General features: G+C 37.9%; 2 protein-coding genes across 3 annotated transcripts; one reads left to right on the forward strand and one right to left on the reverse strand.

The window, feature by feature from the left end:
* The first annotated feature begins 634 nt into the window (after window positions 1–634).
* On the forward strand, window positions 635–4,679 carry LOC116617839 (geminin). The gene is made up of 8 exons (XM_032380894.2): window positions 635–862; window positions 1,184–1,297; window positions 1,399–1,533; window positions 2,031–2,088; window positions 2,211–2,293; window positions 2,715–2,804; window positions 3,040–3,107; window positions 3,883–4,679. Exons 1-8 carry the CDS (start codon window positions 650–652, stop codon window positions 3,935–3,937), a joined length of 816 nt encoding a protein of 271 aa, XP_032236785.2. The 5' UTR covers window positions 635–649; the 3' UTR covers window positions 3,938–4,679.
* A 2,140-nt stretch (window positions 4,680–6,819) lies between these two features.
* Window positions 6,820–14,453, reverse strand: LOC5511607 (developmentally-regulated GTP-binding protein 1). 2 transcript variants are annotated; one of them, XM_032380892.2, is made up of 13 exons: window positions 14,305–14,453; window positions 14,114–14,234; window positions 13,759–13,803; window positions 13,221–13,319; window positions 13,050–13,151; window positions 12,468–12,567; window positions 11,706–11,775; window positions 11,178–11,308; window positions 11,028–11,082; window positions 10,201–10,313; window positions 8,250–8,372; window positions 7,705–7,800; window positions 6,820–6,994 (listed from the first exon to the last, which is right to left on the reverse strand). In XM_032380892.2, exons 1-13 carry the CDS (start codon window positions 14,341–14,343, stop codon window positions 6,988–6,990), a joined length of 1,101 nt encoding a protein of 366 aa, XP_032236783.1. In that variant the 5' UTR covers window positions 14,344–14,453; the 3' UTR covers window positions 6,820–6,987. The 2 variants fall into 2 exon arrangements, with proteins under 2 accessions (XP_032236783.1, XP_001631953.1); XM_001631903.3 differs by lacking the exon at window positions 6,820–6,994 and having other exon boundaries at window positions 7,701–7,800.
* Window positions 14,454–14,515: the final 62 nt, after the last annotated feature.

Below are 14,515 nucleotides of genomic sequence, written 5' to 3' on the forward strand. Positions count from 1 at the left end.
ATGTTTGAAGCAAAGCAGTTCGAATCCTTGGTTTCCAAGTGCCATTTTAGGCAATGCGTCCACGTAGTCACGTGGGAGTTCTAGATTCGGGCGCGTACCCAGGATTGTCGGCCAAGAAATGGTTGCCGGTGTATGCTTCTGCTATCATCCATCAAGCACGCTGTTTGTTTCTCCTTGTCAGATTGCCCTTCCGGGAATGCAAACGGTATCTGGTGCTTCCGTTTGGCATGTCTACCATATCATGGGCTAAGGTTAAGATACCTTTTATGTTCTATTTACTGGGATACCTGTGGTAGCCCAGTCATAAAATGCAACTGTTTTTTTTTTTTTTTTCGTGGTCCCGAGAAATCTTCAACCCTGTCACAACACGGGCCCAAACAAAATTGCAGATGCACATTCAGTCCCTCAGGCACACCAGTCAACCCTACGCGCAGGGTCTAGTTCAAATTAAAATTGGAATGGATAAATTATAAAAGGATCAATGTAAAGGATCAATTTCTCCTTACAAATGCCTTTTTTCTCCAACCAAAAAAGCAGCAGCATAACTTTTATGGGATCCCTGTGTACTATAAGTAATAACCAATCATATCGTGCGATTAAGATCACGTGGTAAATGCACGCTGGTATGCGTTTCGCGGGAGATATAAACATGGCGTCCCCTGAGCGAGGCGGCAGTTTGAGCTGTTGGCAGAAAACTCCTAGCAAATCCTTGGAAGTCTTTGAATATCACGACGAAAACACACCTTTGAGCCCAGGAGAAGTAAAAACCATGCGAAACCAAAGTAAAGCTACAACAAGACTATTTACATCTTCGAGAAAAGCAAAGCCCTTTTCTGTTCACGGTGACTCACCACAAAGTCTGGTAAGAAAGAGATTCCTAGTAGATGTTTCAGCTCGTTTTCCCTCTTTCTCTCTTCGCATTCACTGCTACTTGAACATTTCTACACAATATCTAGCTCACAGTAAACTTAGATAAGGGCATTCTACTCTTGATGGATAATACTTGCCTTTACCATTCATAATGCCAAGAAATTGGATAAACAAGGCATATAGCAAACGTTGTAACATTGCATACAAGCGTTGGCTGTTTGTCTTTACTTTGAACAGAGTTCAGCCTTTTTAAGGCATTTTTTTATGCTTAGAAGATGCTTTAAGGCACTCTGTACTGTTTTTCAACTTTCAGGTCAAACTAACGTCTGGTTCGGATTCCCAAGAGAGAAGAAAGACACTCCAAGTCCTTCAGCCTTCGGCTTCTAGCAAAGGAGTACTTGTTGGCAGCAGTGTCGTTAGAAAAGAGGTACCTAAATATTCATAAAAAAGCTATCCCAACAGCAGACATCTGCCTATTTGTTTGTTAGAAACTCTCTGTGGTTAACACAATTTGTTTTCATTGTCAAGAAGTTGCAGGGCAAAGAGAAGAAAAAATCAAATGCAAAGCAGACTAAATTTAAAGTTCACAACTCAGAAGAAAAAAGCTCAACATCATCGGATTCTTCTGACACGGAATCAACCAAGAGAAGCTCTAGCGAACAGGTTAATTGGGTTATTTAACAAAACACTATGTTATAAATAAGTGGAGGGGGGAGAGTTATGGTGGAGGGAGTTTTATGATAGATGGTGTCTTAGCTATCAAACTAGTCCGGTAGTCACGTAGGCATGACTCGATCTCTTGGCCACCCGGTAGTCATGTAGGCATGACTTGATCTCTTGTCCACCTGGTAGTCACGTAGGCATGACTTGACCTTATGACCACTGCATCTTGACACAGGCATTTAGAACAAGGGCCATGTGTGACTTACAGATTTTATTACCTCTATCACAGTCCAACATGTTACCATGGTCACCTTAACATTTTCAGGGTGTAAGTAAAGGGTACAAGAAATGGATAATATTAGAAAAAAAAACTTTACTGGCAAGAAATGCCCACTACACTCACAACTGTAGGTGATCCAACAGTAGCTTGCTAAACAAAATCATGTGTCCACTCAAAAATCATTTAAGTGTACCCCTCCTCTGTATAATTTTTCTAGGTTACTGATGATGATAAAAAGTCAGTCAGTGATGAAGCCTTTGCACTTATGATTCAAGGTAGGCTGTGACCAATGCAATAAAATAATTTTGATCATTCATATTTCTTGCCTGGTCATTCAAGAATTGTTGTGAAAATTTTACAAAAAGACATTTATTATGTGATTTTGGTTCCATCACAGAACCAGCCCCAGAGAGCTACTGGCAACTACTGGCTGAAGAGAGAAGACTTGCTCTGCAAGAAACCTTAGAGGAAAATCAAAGGGTAAACTTGGTTCTTCAAATCTTGAATTACGGTTGAAGCTCTTGTGAGCTAGTTGCTTACAAGAGCGGTGCTTTGACTGTATTGTAATTTTTGACCAAGTGATAATAAAATACAAGTTCGTGGCATAGGTGGAGGTCTTGCATAGAAATTAAGAGCCAAGCATGCTAACTTTCTGAATACCTTACAAGGCAGAGACCATTCCCAAAATGTAAATACTTTTGTGGTGACATAATTGTGACACAGACCCCATAGTATCTTAAGTGAGGGACACAAAAAAAGCTGAGAAGTTTGAAAAAAAATGTTTCTTTATTTTGCCTTATTTATTAGTGCCTTGTTTGTCTCTTGTTTTTCCATTAGATCCTGTATTCCTCAAAACTTCATAGTGTTCAAATTTAAATTTTAAAGCATTTGTGTTTGTTAGTTATGCAAGGAGTTGGAGGCCATGAAAGAGCGCTGTAGTAAGCTTGAGGAGGTCGCCGGCCAGGCAGAGTACTTTGCAAGTCTTTATTCTGTGAGTATTCCATACAGCAAAAGAATAATTAGCAGCATCTTGACCCAGAATGATAAGTTAGGTCATAATTAAGTCAAGTAAGGCAATTACTTTAAATGTAAGTATGTGTATTATACACTTTTAAAGAGAGTTTTGAGAGCAAACACAGAGAATTGCTGGGGATGTTTTGTTCAAATAGTCATTACTGGTTGTTATAATTGTTATAATGTAAAAAACAAATATTTCTTTTTTTCAGATGGTAATGGAAGGTGGAACAGCTGTTCTGGACTCGAGTGATGCTGAATCAGATGGGCAAGATACAAAGTATTGCTAATCCTCAATATGATATTTTGATCATGTCTGTTTTTAGCCTAGTTTTTGGTAACCATACAGTATGTCTGTTATGTACTCACCTAATGATCACAAGGGACTATTTTGTTGCACCATGCACATTTCATTGCATGCTATGATGATCAAAATGGGGGATGTGGAATGTTATGACAAAAACTCGCACTGTTTCTGGACTGTAAGACTTATTTGACCAGCAAATTCCCACAGGCAATGTAATGTAATGCGTGTAATGATTTCTACATGAATGAGTACTGGAGCTCTGCACTACGAATGTCTTTCTTCAATAGTTTATTTGATTGATAGTTAATTTGCATAATTCACCGTTTAAGCTTAAATTGATAGTGATTTTCTTGGGATCCAGGAAATTAAACCACTGAGTGCCGGAAATAGTGCCTACAAGTCATGTAAACATAACTTCTATAAATGAAACAAAGCTGTCAGTATGTTGGAACTTGCTCTAAAAAATAAAGTAACACTTTTTGAGTCATTTAAACATTTTGAAGACTAGCAAGAGAAAAACATTCAAACATCTTTGCAGATTGAAATCTAGTGTGAGTGGTTTCCCCTAAGGAGAGCCTTCAATCGTCAGATGTTGGTCTGCATGCATTGTCATACATAATAGTCCCTTGTTCCATATATTTTATCATATGCCATTTAATTACGAGCTTTCCATGACTATAACTTTGTCATGTGCTCACCTCATTTATTCATGAACTTTTCATAATCATACCTTTGTTTGTGTTAACAGAGAAGAGAGCCAAGATAATACTTATCAAGACGATACTAATCAAGAATCAGCGTAGACAACTTTTATTCACTTTTACTCAAGCTACATTAATTTTAAATCTCCATAGCTAATGAAAGGAACATCTATACGGGAGATGTAAATACAAAGATTATGTTTTGAAATTTTTTCAGAAAATTTTTTTTGCTTATTTTAACTGGCTCAGACAACAGATCATTGGACTGTTCACAATTTGTTCGAATTTTTTTGTTTACACTTTTTCTAATTTTTCTTTGTAAATACAGAGCAAAAAATGCTGACTGTTTTACATTTATTTAAAGTTTATACAATATAAACTCGGTAGAGCAAATTTTCACATTTCATGTAAATACACTTTCTTTTTGTGCTGGCTTGACTACTAGACTGATATTTGACTATTACCCTAGGCCTGTGAACAGGGGGAGTGGGGTGTGTGCCCCATTGGCCAAAAAGTCTATCTTTTTTCCATATGATATCAGCAGGTTTGCTAGGCATGTTTTTTTTATGATATAGATATTATTTTGTCTAGATTCCAGTGTTTTTGACTTTTCTTTCAGTCCTTCATCAGGGCAGCTGAGTTTTTTTCCTAAAATTATAAGTAAATGACCATTAGGTGGCTGTTTCCCCAGTTTAACTATTGCCCTTATATTGTGGCCCCTGTTTTTCAATGTCTGTCATGGCCCTGCTGAAGAATTGTCAAATCTCACCTGTAATTCTGTAAATTAATAATTGATACTTTATTTGTATGTGGCCATTTTACTAAGTAAATTTGAACAGAATAATTTGCCCATCAAGCAAATACAAGAAATGACTGAGACCCCACCCAACAAACAGGGGGAAGACACCAGTGTAAAGAGAATGTTAAAAGAAAACATTTGCATGTCGTATACCAACATACCCCCATCAGTGATAGTCACAGATACCATAAATACTTGCTTGAGCATTCTATTGCCAGTAACATCCCTTATCCATTCCTCCTCCCCCTGAATAGAAGCTCTAAAGTAAGTTACTATGTATTTCCATTAGGCTATCATTTGATTCCTACTTATCCTTGAAATAAGAACATAAGTCATTTAACAGTTCCAATTTAAAAAATAAGCTACTACTTGCTAGCCCTATTTTCTTTGAACCAGCCCAAGGGACACCACCATACAAGTTAATTTTAAACAATCAGCTTTTTTAATAGATTCTACTTCTGCAAAGCTTGGATTTTAATAGTAAGAATATTTTACAAGAAATGTATGTAAAATCGAAACAAATTTTTGGGAAATGGTGACCTAAGAAAGAATTTCTCATGGAGGGTGGGTGTGGGGTTGATTTTGGAATAAAATGAAAGACACTTTGCTAATAACAATTTATTCTCTGTAATGATAATTACTGATACTACAGTAGATAAACAATGACACTAATCATTAACTGAAACTGACAGTAGTAGTTGCTGTATCATGATTTGAGATCACAGCACAATAATGTCCACTACATACGTACAATCCTGGCATCACTAAATCTAGCAGCAACACCATCGTGTCAAGCACCATCACTACCTCTACTATTATCAACGCCACCATTATCCTCACTATCACCGCCACCATTATCCTCACTATCACCGCCACCATTATCCTCACTATCACCGCCACCATTATCCTCACTATCACCCCCACTGCCACCATTATCCTCACTATCACCCCCACTGCCACCATTATCATCACTATCACCCCCACCGCCACCATTATCATCACTATCACCCCCACCGCCACCATTATCATCACTATCACCCCCACCGCCACCATTATCATCACTATCACCCCCACCGCCACCATTATCATCACTATCACCCCCACCGCCACCATTATCATCACTATCACCCCCACCGCCACCATTATCATCACTATCACCGCCACCATTATCCTCACTATCACCGCCACCATTATCATCACTATCACCGCCACCATTATCATCACTATCACCCCCACCGCCACCATAATCCTCACTATCACCCCCACCGCCACCATTATCCTCACTATCACCACCGCCACCATTATCATCAACCCCACCATTATCATCACTATCACCTTCACCGCCACCATTATCATCACTATCACCGCCACCATTATCATCACTATCACCGCCACCATTATCATCACTATCACCGCCACCATTTTCATCACTATCGCCACCATTATCATCACTATCACCCTCACTGCCACCATTATCACTATCGCCCCCACTGCCACCATTATCATCACTATCGCCCCCACTGCCACCATTATCATCACTATCGCCCCCACTGCCACCATTATCACTATCGCCCCCACTGCCACCATTATCACTATCGCCCCCACAGCCACCATTATCACTATCGCCCCCACTGCCACCATTATCATCACTATCACCCCCACTGCCACCATTATCATCACTATCGCCCCCACTGCCACCATTATCATCACTATCACCCTCACTGCCACCATTATCATCACTATCACCCTCACTGCCACCATTATCATTCATCACTATCGCCCCCACTGCCACCATTATCATCACCCCCACTGCCACCATTATCATCACTATCGCTGCCACTATTATCCTCACTGACATTACTAATAACAACCACCGTCATAATAGCAGCAACACTACAATCATTATCACCAAGCCAAGCGACAGCAATTCCAGCAGTACCATAGCTACCATAACCACAATCAAAAACACCCTATCAGCAGTAGGTATCATAACCACCATCAAAAACAACACCCCATCGGCAGTACCACCATAGCTATCATTACTACCATCAAAACCATCACCACCAGCAGCAGCAGCAACATTATTACCAGTAACGCCAAGACCACCGGCAACAATTCCACCACTATCATCATCACTAGGCATGGAGACCATGACCAGTGCTAACAGAGCAATTCACCTTCCTTGCTGTACATGTGTACCTTTTCCTTGTGCTTACTCTACATGTTTACATGTAAGTTTATTGAGCTTGGTCCTGCTAGCCATTTTCCTTGTGTTAACTCTAACACTGCACTTGATGCTGTAACTCTTAATTCATCTCATCTTTATTTCTGGTGTTCTCAAGACGTAAATAGATTAAACCCTGAAAAAAAGACCAATGGGATTTTAGAACTGCATCAAACACAGTATTAGAATATAAGATGGACTATTATCAGCCATAAAAAATAAGACAATATTAAAAAAAAGTAAATAATCTTAAGATATAAGTTTACCTAAATGACCAATGACGGGCATGCCTGTTCACAGTGTTTTGACTGTCCATGGTGTTCATGCCTATTCATAGTGGCATGACTGTCAATGATGTTCATGCCTATTCATAGTTTTATGACTGTCAATGATGTTCATGCCTGTTCATTGTTTTTTGACAGTCCATGGAGTTTATCCTATATGTATGTCGTCTACATGGCCTATATGAATGTTGTCTATATGGTGGCCCACCATGAAGTATAGACCCACAAGTCAGTTTTTTCTAGATTTAATTTTAAACCCAATGTTCAGTCACAAATTTGGCTTTTTATGAGTCCATGTACTTTACTGGTAAAAAAAAAGCAGAAAGAAAGCAAAAAAAACCTTACCCGTTTGTCCATATTTACCCTAGATAACTTACGTGTAGACCAGCTGCTACACCATAAAAATGAGTAGCTTTTATGGGTAGGTCATGATGATGTCACAATTTAATGAACTCAAAATGGTACTACCTGTACCCAGGTGCTAAAATCGGGGTATCTTAATAAGGTCTCTAATATCAAATAAGAAAGCTTTAATGTGTGAATACAAGATAATACAGCTTACTTTTTTACAACTTGAACCACATCTTCATCCTGGAGCACATGGTCTTTTCCAACTTTTTGTGGACTGTACTTTACAGATGCACCCCAAACCAAAGCACTAAAGGAACATATAAACAAATCTAAGCTTTTTACAAACAAATAAACAAACTAAAGTACTAAACAAACAAACATACCTGAGCATTTAATAAACAAACCTAATACCTTGTTTGTATGGGCACAGTTAATAAATAAGGAAATATACCAACAGTAGATAGTTTTAAGCTAAGTATTGCTGAAGTTTTAAGAATCCCTTGAAATCTCAGTAACACGTGCTGTATGCTATCAGGTTCAGTAACACATGTGCTGTATGCTATCAGGTTCAGTAACACATGTACTGTATGCTATCAGGTTCTTGCAGGAACACCTCCTGAAGTGTTGATTTTTTTGGCAGGGCGCATGCTTGTGTGTCCTATCATTGGCTGATTATGATCTTATTATACCCAATATCTGGTGACCATACAGTATCTGTGTGTGGGTACATCTCTGTTAAAAAGTTTAATAACTTACTGCTTAAACTCCTTCATAATGCTCTTGTGCAGCTGGTTACAAAAGTCCTCGATACTGTTTAACCCATTCTTTAGCACCACAGGGGACTCGTAGTCTGGTAGTTGACCTTTTGGCTTAGTATATCTAAAATAAGAAATCATAACAATGAATCAAATTATATGAGACAAATTGAAGCAGTGTTCATGCTAATAATCATCATTTAGGGAAGCAAATGTTATTACGAAGGTGTCCCTTAAGCACTGACACTATCCAAACATTAATTTTGTCACAATTTCACAGTTTTTACTGAGATACCTGTGGTAGCCCAGTCATAAAATGCAACTGTTTTTATTTTTCCGACAAGTCTGCAAAATTGTGCAATGCACAGGAAGCCCAAACTCCAATTCTTGGTAAGACTTCTCTGGCTGTGATTAAAGTCCACTATTTTCGAATGTGAAATCTCGCCAGACACTGGCTTGCATTTGTGTGGTTGAAAAGGCAAGATTGACAATTTCATTACTGGAAATGCAGTCAAAGCTTTTCCATCTATAATGTTGCTGAAGAATGGCCTACTTAACTTGGACTTTTAACCCCGTATTTCGTCGGGAGGATTTTCGATTCTACAAGAGACAGGGGACTTGAGGGACTTGACTAGTCCAGACTATACTGCATAGTCAGTTATAGACTGTTTCAAGACCTTTAAATGCTCTATGCACTCAGGAATGAACTAGAGGTAATCTCAATTGCCTATATTACGTTTTCTACTCTAGAACTGTGGTTTGAATCAATTCTTGATCAACAGTGTCCTCCACAAACCCGATGAAACATGCCAATGGATGTATACGTATGGCTTTTTGTTGCTCATAATGACACATGCCTTCCTTTGATTTATTTATTGTTTTCTTTCTAAGATATATTAGCTATCTCTTATTAAATGTCATATTGCTAATGAAACATTTTAATAAAAAATGAAACATTTGCAATAAGAACTAGAGGATTATGTTGTGTTTGATATTCTATAGCCTATCCATTTGACTTTAAAATATTTTTTTCTTATACAGTATATCTTATTGTTTATTTTGCACTTACATAAATGAAATAATTTTAATGAACAATGAAAACAATCTAACAGTAGTTCAATTATGGCTCATTTTGGGTGTAACAACAAATTTACCATAATATAAAACGTAGCTAAAGTTTTCCTGTATTCTATTATGGTTCCAGCTCCAATGTGACTTTGTTCTCTTTGCTATTGTAGCCTATGCCATCTGCCCCCAAAGAGATATCATTTGGTGTAAGAGGAATAGGATATTAAATACACGATGATACTAGGCTGGTACCAATTAAATATCCTGATATCCTATCCAGATATTCCATATGGCCCTCTCATTGGGCACCAATATATTTTTCTCTAAACGATATAATAGCATAAATGGTCTTGTTTTTACTTCGTGCTTACAAGTGAAATGATAAATGCCTTAAACAATGAAGACCAATATATATTGTTCATAATAATGACTCACTTTGGTTAACAGCCAATTTGATCCTTACCCCCATGGGTAAGGATCAAATTTTATGGGGTCCCCTGCCCGGCCTGGAAAGCTGGTGTTTCTTACATTAATTACCCCAGTCAGTATTAACATTGCTTTAATAATAATTTTTTTTTTTAATGGTAGAAAAAAACATTTTTGGTCATACATGTAACAACACAGTTACTCAAACACATTGCAATCCCACACATGCATATGAAATCCCTCAGGTATCCCAGTCAACCCTGCACACAGGGTCTAGTTAAATATTAAAACATCCTTTCAAGATTTGGTTTGAACAAGAATTGGTTGGAATTGAAATTGGCCCATTTCCCATGCTCATATAAATTTTCATATTGAAAAATGTGAGGTAAAGAATTGCCATGGTATTGGTGAGATTAAAGCTCTGGGAAGGAAAAGAAGCATGATAAAGTAGTACTTACATTCTAACAAGTCTAAGGTATTCCCACATTTTTTCTAGTAAATCATCAAAGTTCCACTTGTGATGTGCAGAGATGGGGACAGCATGTGGGACCTTGTAAATCAAGTCCAGTTCCTAACAAGACATACAATGCCAGATAAATATGAGGGATGATTAACCCTCTGACACTGTGATGACAACAGCTGGAAGCATACTACAACCTCATGCCAAAGAATTTAAAGGATATTATACACCTATTTCAATTAAGGTTGACTATAAGAAAATGGAAAATGATGAATGCCAAACACCACTGGTTAGGGAAAACAAGTTGTGTATCTGTTGACGACATCCAGTGAGGCTAAATTAAGTTTGTAGGGAGGTCCTTGTAATGAGTGAACAAATTTTAAATACAAGGAAACATTATTATTGGCCGAACTTTTTTCCATTTTCCATTTTCTCATCGTCAAACTTTTTTGAAATAGGTGTATAAAGAAGTTCAACCTTGGTCGACTGCATTGCATAGAAAATACAGTGATGTAACCATTTTGAAAGCCAACAGGGAGGATAACTTGCCTCTTTCCCAAAAACAATAGTAGTACAGACTGCATTGATGTAATCATAAAATTGCAAACTTCAATTTTCAAATAAAATCATCAACATACTTTATTATAATTTTAGTAAATGTTTACAATGCATTATTTAAGTGTAATTATCAAATATTAGTTTCCAAAGTCCTGAAAAATATTTTTCATTGAAGGGGGAAGTCATAATTCTTCTTGTGTGGTCTTGTTAAAAAAAATATTTGATAAAGGTCCAAAAATTGGACTCCTAAGAAAAATAAATGCCTACCTCTATAGATATTTGGTCGATTTTATTGAGAAGGTAGATACATGGAATGTAAACTCTGAAAAGGAAGAAAGCAAATCAAGATTTGATGATAAACGCACACTCCATTTAAGAAACAAAACATAAGTTCATTTGCTTTTAATACAATCTCACCTGTTGCCTTCTATTACATCAATGAGGTCGTCAGCTGTGGCATCATATCTTAAGGTGACATCAGCATTTGCAATTTTATACTCTGCCAGGATGGTTTTGACTGCATCAGTATCCAGCTCTGATTGAGCGCACTGGCAAAAGAAAACATCATCAAGTCATGCATTTAGAATCATTAAAATTAAATATTCAGGCTGGTAGCTGGAATTTTGGGTGGTATCTCCTCCTGGTAGCTTAGTAATTCTAAATTTGCACAACACAGAATTAGAAGCATAAAAGTAAATAGGGGGAAGGAAGGTTCAATATTTATGCCGGTAACTATTGTTTTGAGTTGGGAGTTTTTTTTGGCCATTTAGATTTTGGTATCTCCTCCTAGTTCACACTATATCTAGATTTTCTTTCATTTCAGCATACCTTCCCACCCCCACGTTTGTACTTTTTATCCCTAAACCCTAAAAGTAGGTTGGAATGGGGGGGAAGGGAAGGGGGAGATTTGTGGCTCTGAATCAAAATAATGGTAGTAATGCTTACAGTTGTTTGCAAGTTGATGCCTCCTTTCTCTTTCTTCTTGAACCCAATGTTTGGTGGCGTCTTATTAAGCCTTCAATAGAGAAACAAATACCACTTTTAAAAATAATAAACAGTTATTTGATATTTTGTGGACATCTTCAATAGCCATGGGTTCCATTTGCTTTGCTCTTGCTTTTCAAATACATGCATGCTTAACTTGTTCAGTTATCATTGGAAGCTGACATAGAGAAGAGACAGCAATCTGGAAACGATTGAACAATGCATCTGTTTTACCGCTTTTAACAATCTACTCTTTTATCTCTTTTAAATTATATATAAGTATTACATGGGTATTGCAGTATTACCATACATGCCAGTACCCAGGATTTTTCTTGGGGGGGGGGGGGGGGGGTACGAAATCCGAAAAACTGGACCTACCTTTTCCAGGTGGAAAGGATGGAATGAGTTCTCTGATAAAAATCTGACCATACCCGAAAGAACAAAAAGGGATTTTTTATGCATTGCAGTATCTCCACAGGATGTTTATTGTCAGATTTGGCTACATACCGGAGTGATCTAGATTATGCTTTATAGTTTTGTGCACAAACAGCATGTCCATTGGGATCCAAAAGTGGGCCTTTGGCCATTGTGGGGGGTGCGTTCGCACCCCCTGCACCTCCCCTGGGTACGGGCCTGCCATATCACATTATACTGAGTATAACATGGGTATTACTGTATCACCTTAAACTATATATAAGTATTACGTGGGTATCACTGAGTCACCTTATGCCAAATCCTTCAAGTTCATGTTCAATCAGCTTCTTTTGCCCAAGAGGTTTCAGCACATCAAGAACAATAAAGATCAAACTACATGTTCTAGCAACTGCAAGTAAACAAAAACAAAAATAATCAAATACGTCCACGCACACTTGGCTGAAACGATGTTAAACTGAATTTTTTGTTTGTGTATTTTGCACATTTCTAGTAAAAGTTTGATGCTGACATATACAAAACAAGTTGCAGCAAGTTTTGCTTAATAATAAACTAACATTAAAGCCTTAACAGACACCAAAGCACATCTTCCAGTTGATCATGCTTCTCAGTAGCAGCAGTCTCATTTTGATGCTTTGGAAATTGTAAGGTATGAAAACAACATTGAATATTTATTTTATTTCTCAGAATTTTGTTTACAACAAAATGGGGGGAGGGAGTTTAAATGAACTAAACCATTAGAAAATAAATGTTGACTAGCAAAAGCTTCAAGCAAATACCTTTTTTTGATGAGTGGATGAACAGGTTTAGTTTAACGCTGTAGTGCCCCAAGACATCTTACCCATGATATAAAGGGTGATGCATGATACTGACCTGCAATGACCTGTCGTCCTCGACCTTTACCATCCTTAGCCCCTTCTATGATACCTGGTAAGTCCAGGAGTTGGATCTTGGCCCCCTTATACCGAATCACACCTAAGACAAGCAAGCAGCAATGATGTGAAATATAATTCTTAAGAAAAAGATTATCACCTAGTAGTTCACCTGGGACAGTGGTAAGTGTTGTAAACTCATAGGCAGCAACTTCAGAGTAGACACCAGCTAGGTTGGTCAATAATGTTGACTTGCCGACAGATGGGAAACCTAAAAAGATTGAAATTGTGCATCATGTCTATTCTAATATACACTTCTACTGGAAAATAGTGCAAACAAATTTCAGGAAATATAGATATAAAGTACACTGTAATTGTTCTAACTCTAAACTAAAAAATTGAGCTTCTTGGGAAGAAAAAACACCACAGACGGATACATTTACATCCCAACTAAGATTACTTCATGAATTAGATGTTTATATGCATGAATTTGTATGTCCTTAGAAATCCTTCACTGACGTGTGTGGGAAGCCTGTGCTAGTACACACAGTCAGCAAATAGCTTGGCTAGCCTTGTTCTACCGTGTGGACCTTTAGAAAAATCCTGTTGCCAATTTAGCCATTCAAAATATTTATTATAAAATCACAATACTTAAATACTAATGATAAAGAAAAATGCATAGAAAACTGCATAGAAAAAATGAAACTCACCAACAAACCCGATTCGGGCATCACCAGTTTTAGCGACATCAAAACCTAAAACGGAATATCTCAACTAAATATTATGTTGCTTTTGTACATTAAGCTTAAACTTTACAGACTTTTTAACAGAGACACCCAAGGAGTTATGTTTCAAATTTCTCTAAAAAATGAGAAAATCATGTACTAAAATTGAGGAATATCTGTGTCTGATATCTTCCCCCCCCTTAAAGCTGATCAATTAAGTTATTATTACAAATCTTTAACGGTGCCCCCCCCCCTTTAGGGCTGATGAGCTCAGTTATACCAACCTTCCCCCGTGGCGGCCCCCCCGCCCCTTAGGGCTGATGAGCTCAGTTATACCAACCTTCCCCCGTGGCGGCCCCCCCGCCCTTAGGGGTGATGAGCTCGCGCCGTAGCTTGGCGAGGCGAGCTTTAAGTAACCCAAGATGGTTGCTCGTCGCCTTGTTTTTCTGGGTGCGAGCCATCTTAAAAAAACAAGACAAAAAGTCAATCGAAATACAATAAAATGCGAACAATAGTCAAGAAAATCATTACCTCGTTCTCGATTTCCGCAATCTTTTCTAAGATCCCCATTTTTGTGGCAAAATTTTCCGCCTAACCTTCACGTGTACTTTTGGTCTTTTCCCGGGATGAAATATTAAGAGCCCGCGGTCAGTTCCCAGCGGAAATTCCAAAGGGAACCCGCAAACTCTTTAGTAGGTAAAACAGAAAAAGCTCTTTGTTCATTAAAAAAATACCAGACTTT

Source organism: Nematostella vectensis, chromosome 4 (assembly GCF_932526225.1).
Source record: "Nematostella vectensis chromosome 4, jaNemVect1.1, whole genome shotgun sequence".
NCBI classification, from domain to species: Eukaryota; Metazoa; Cnidaria; class Anthozoa; order Actiniaria; family Edwardsiidae; genus Nematostella; species Nematostella vectensis.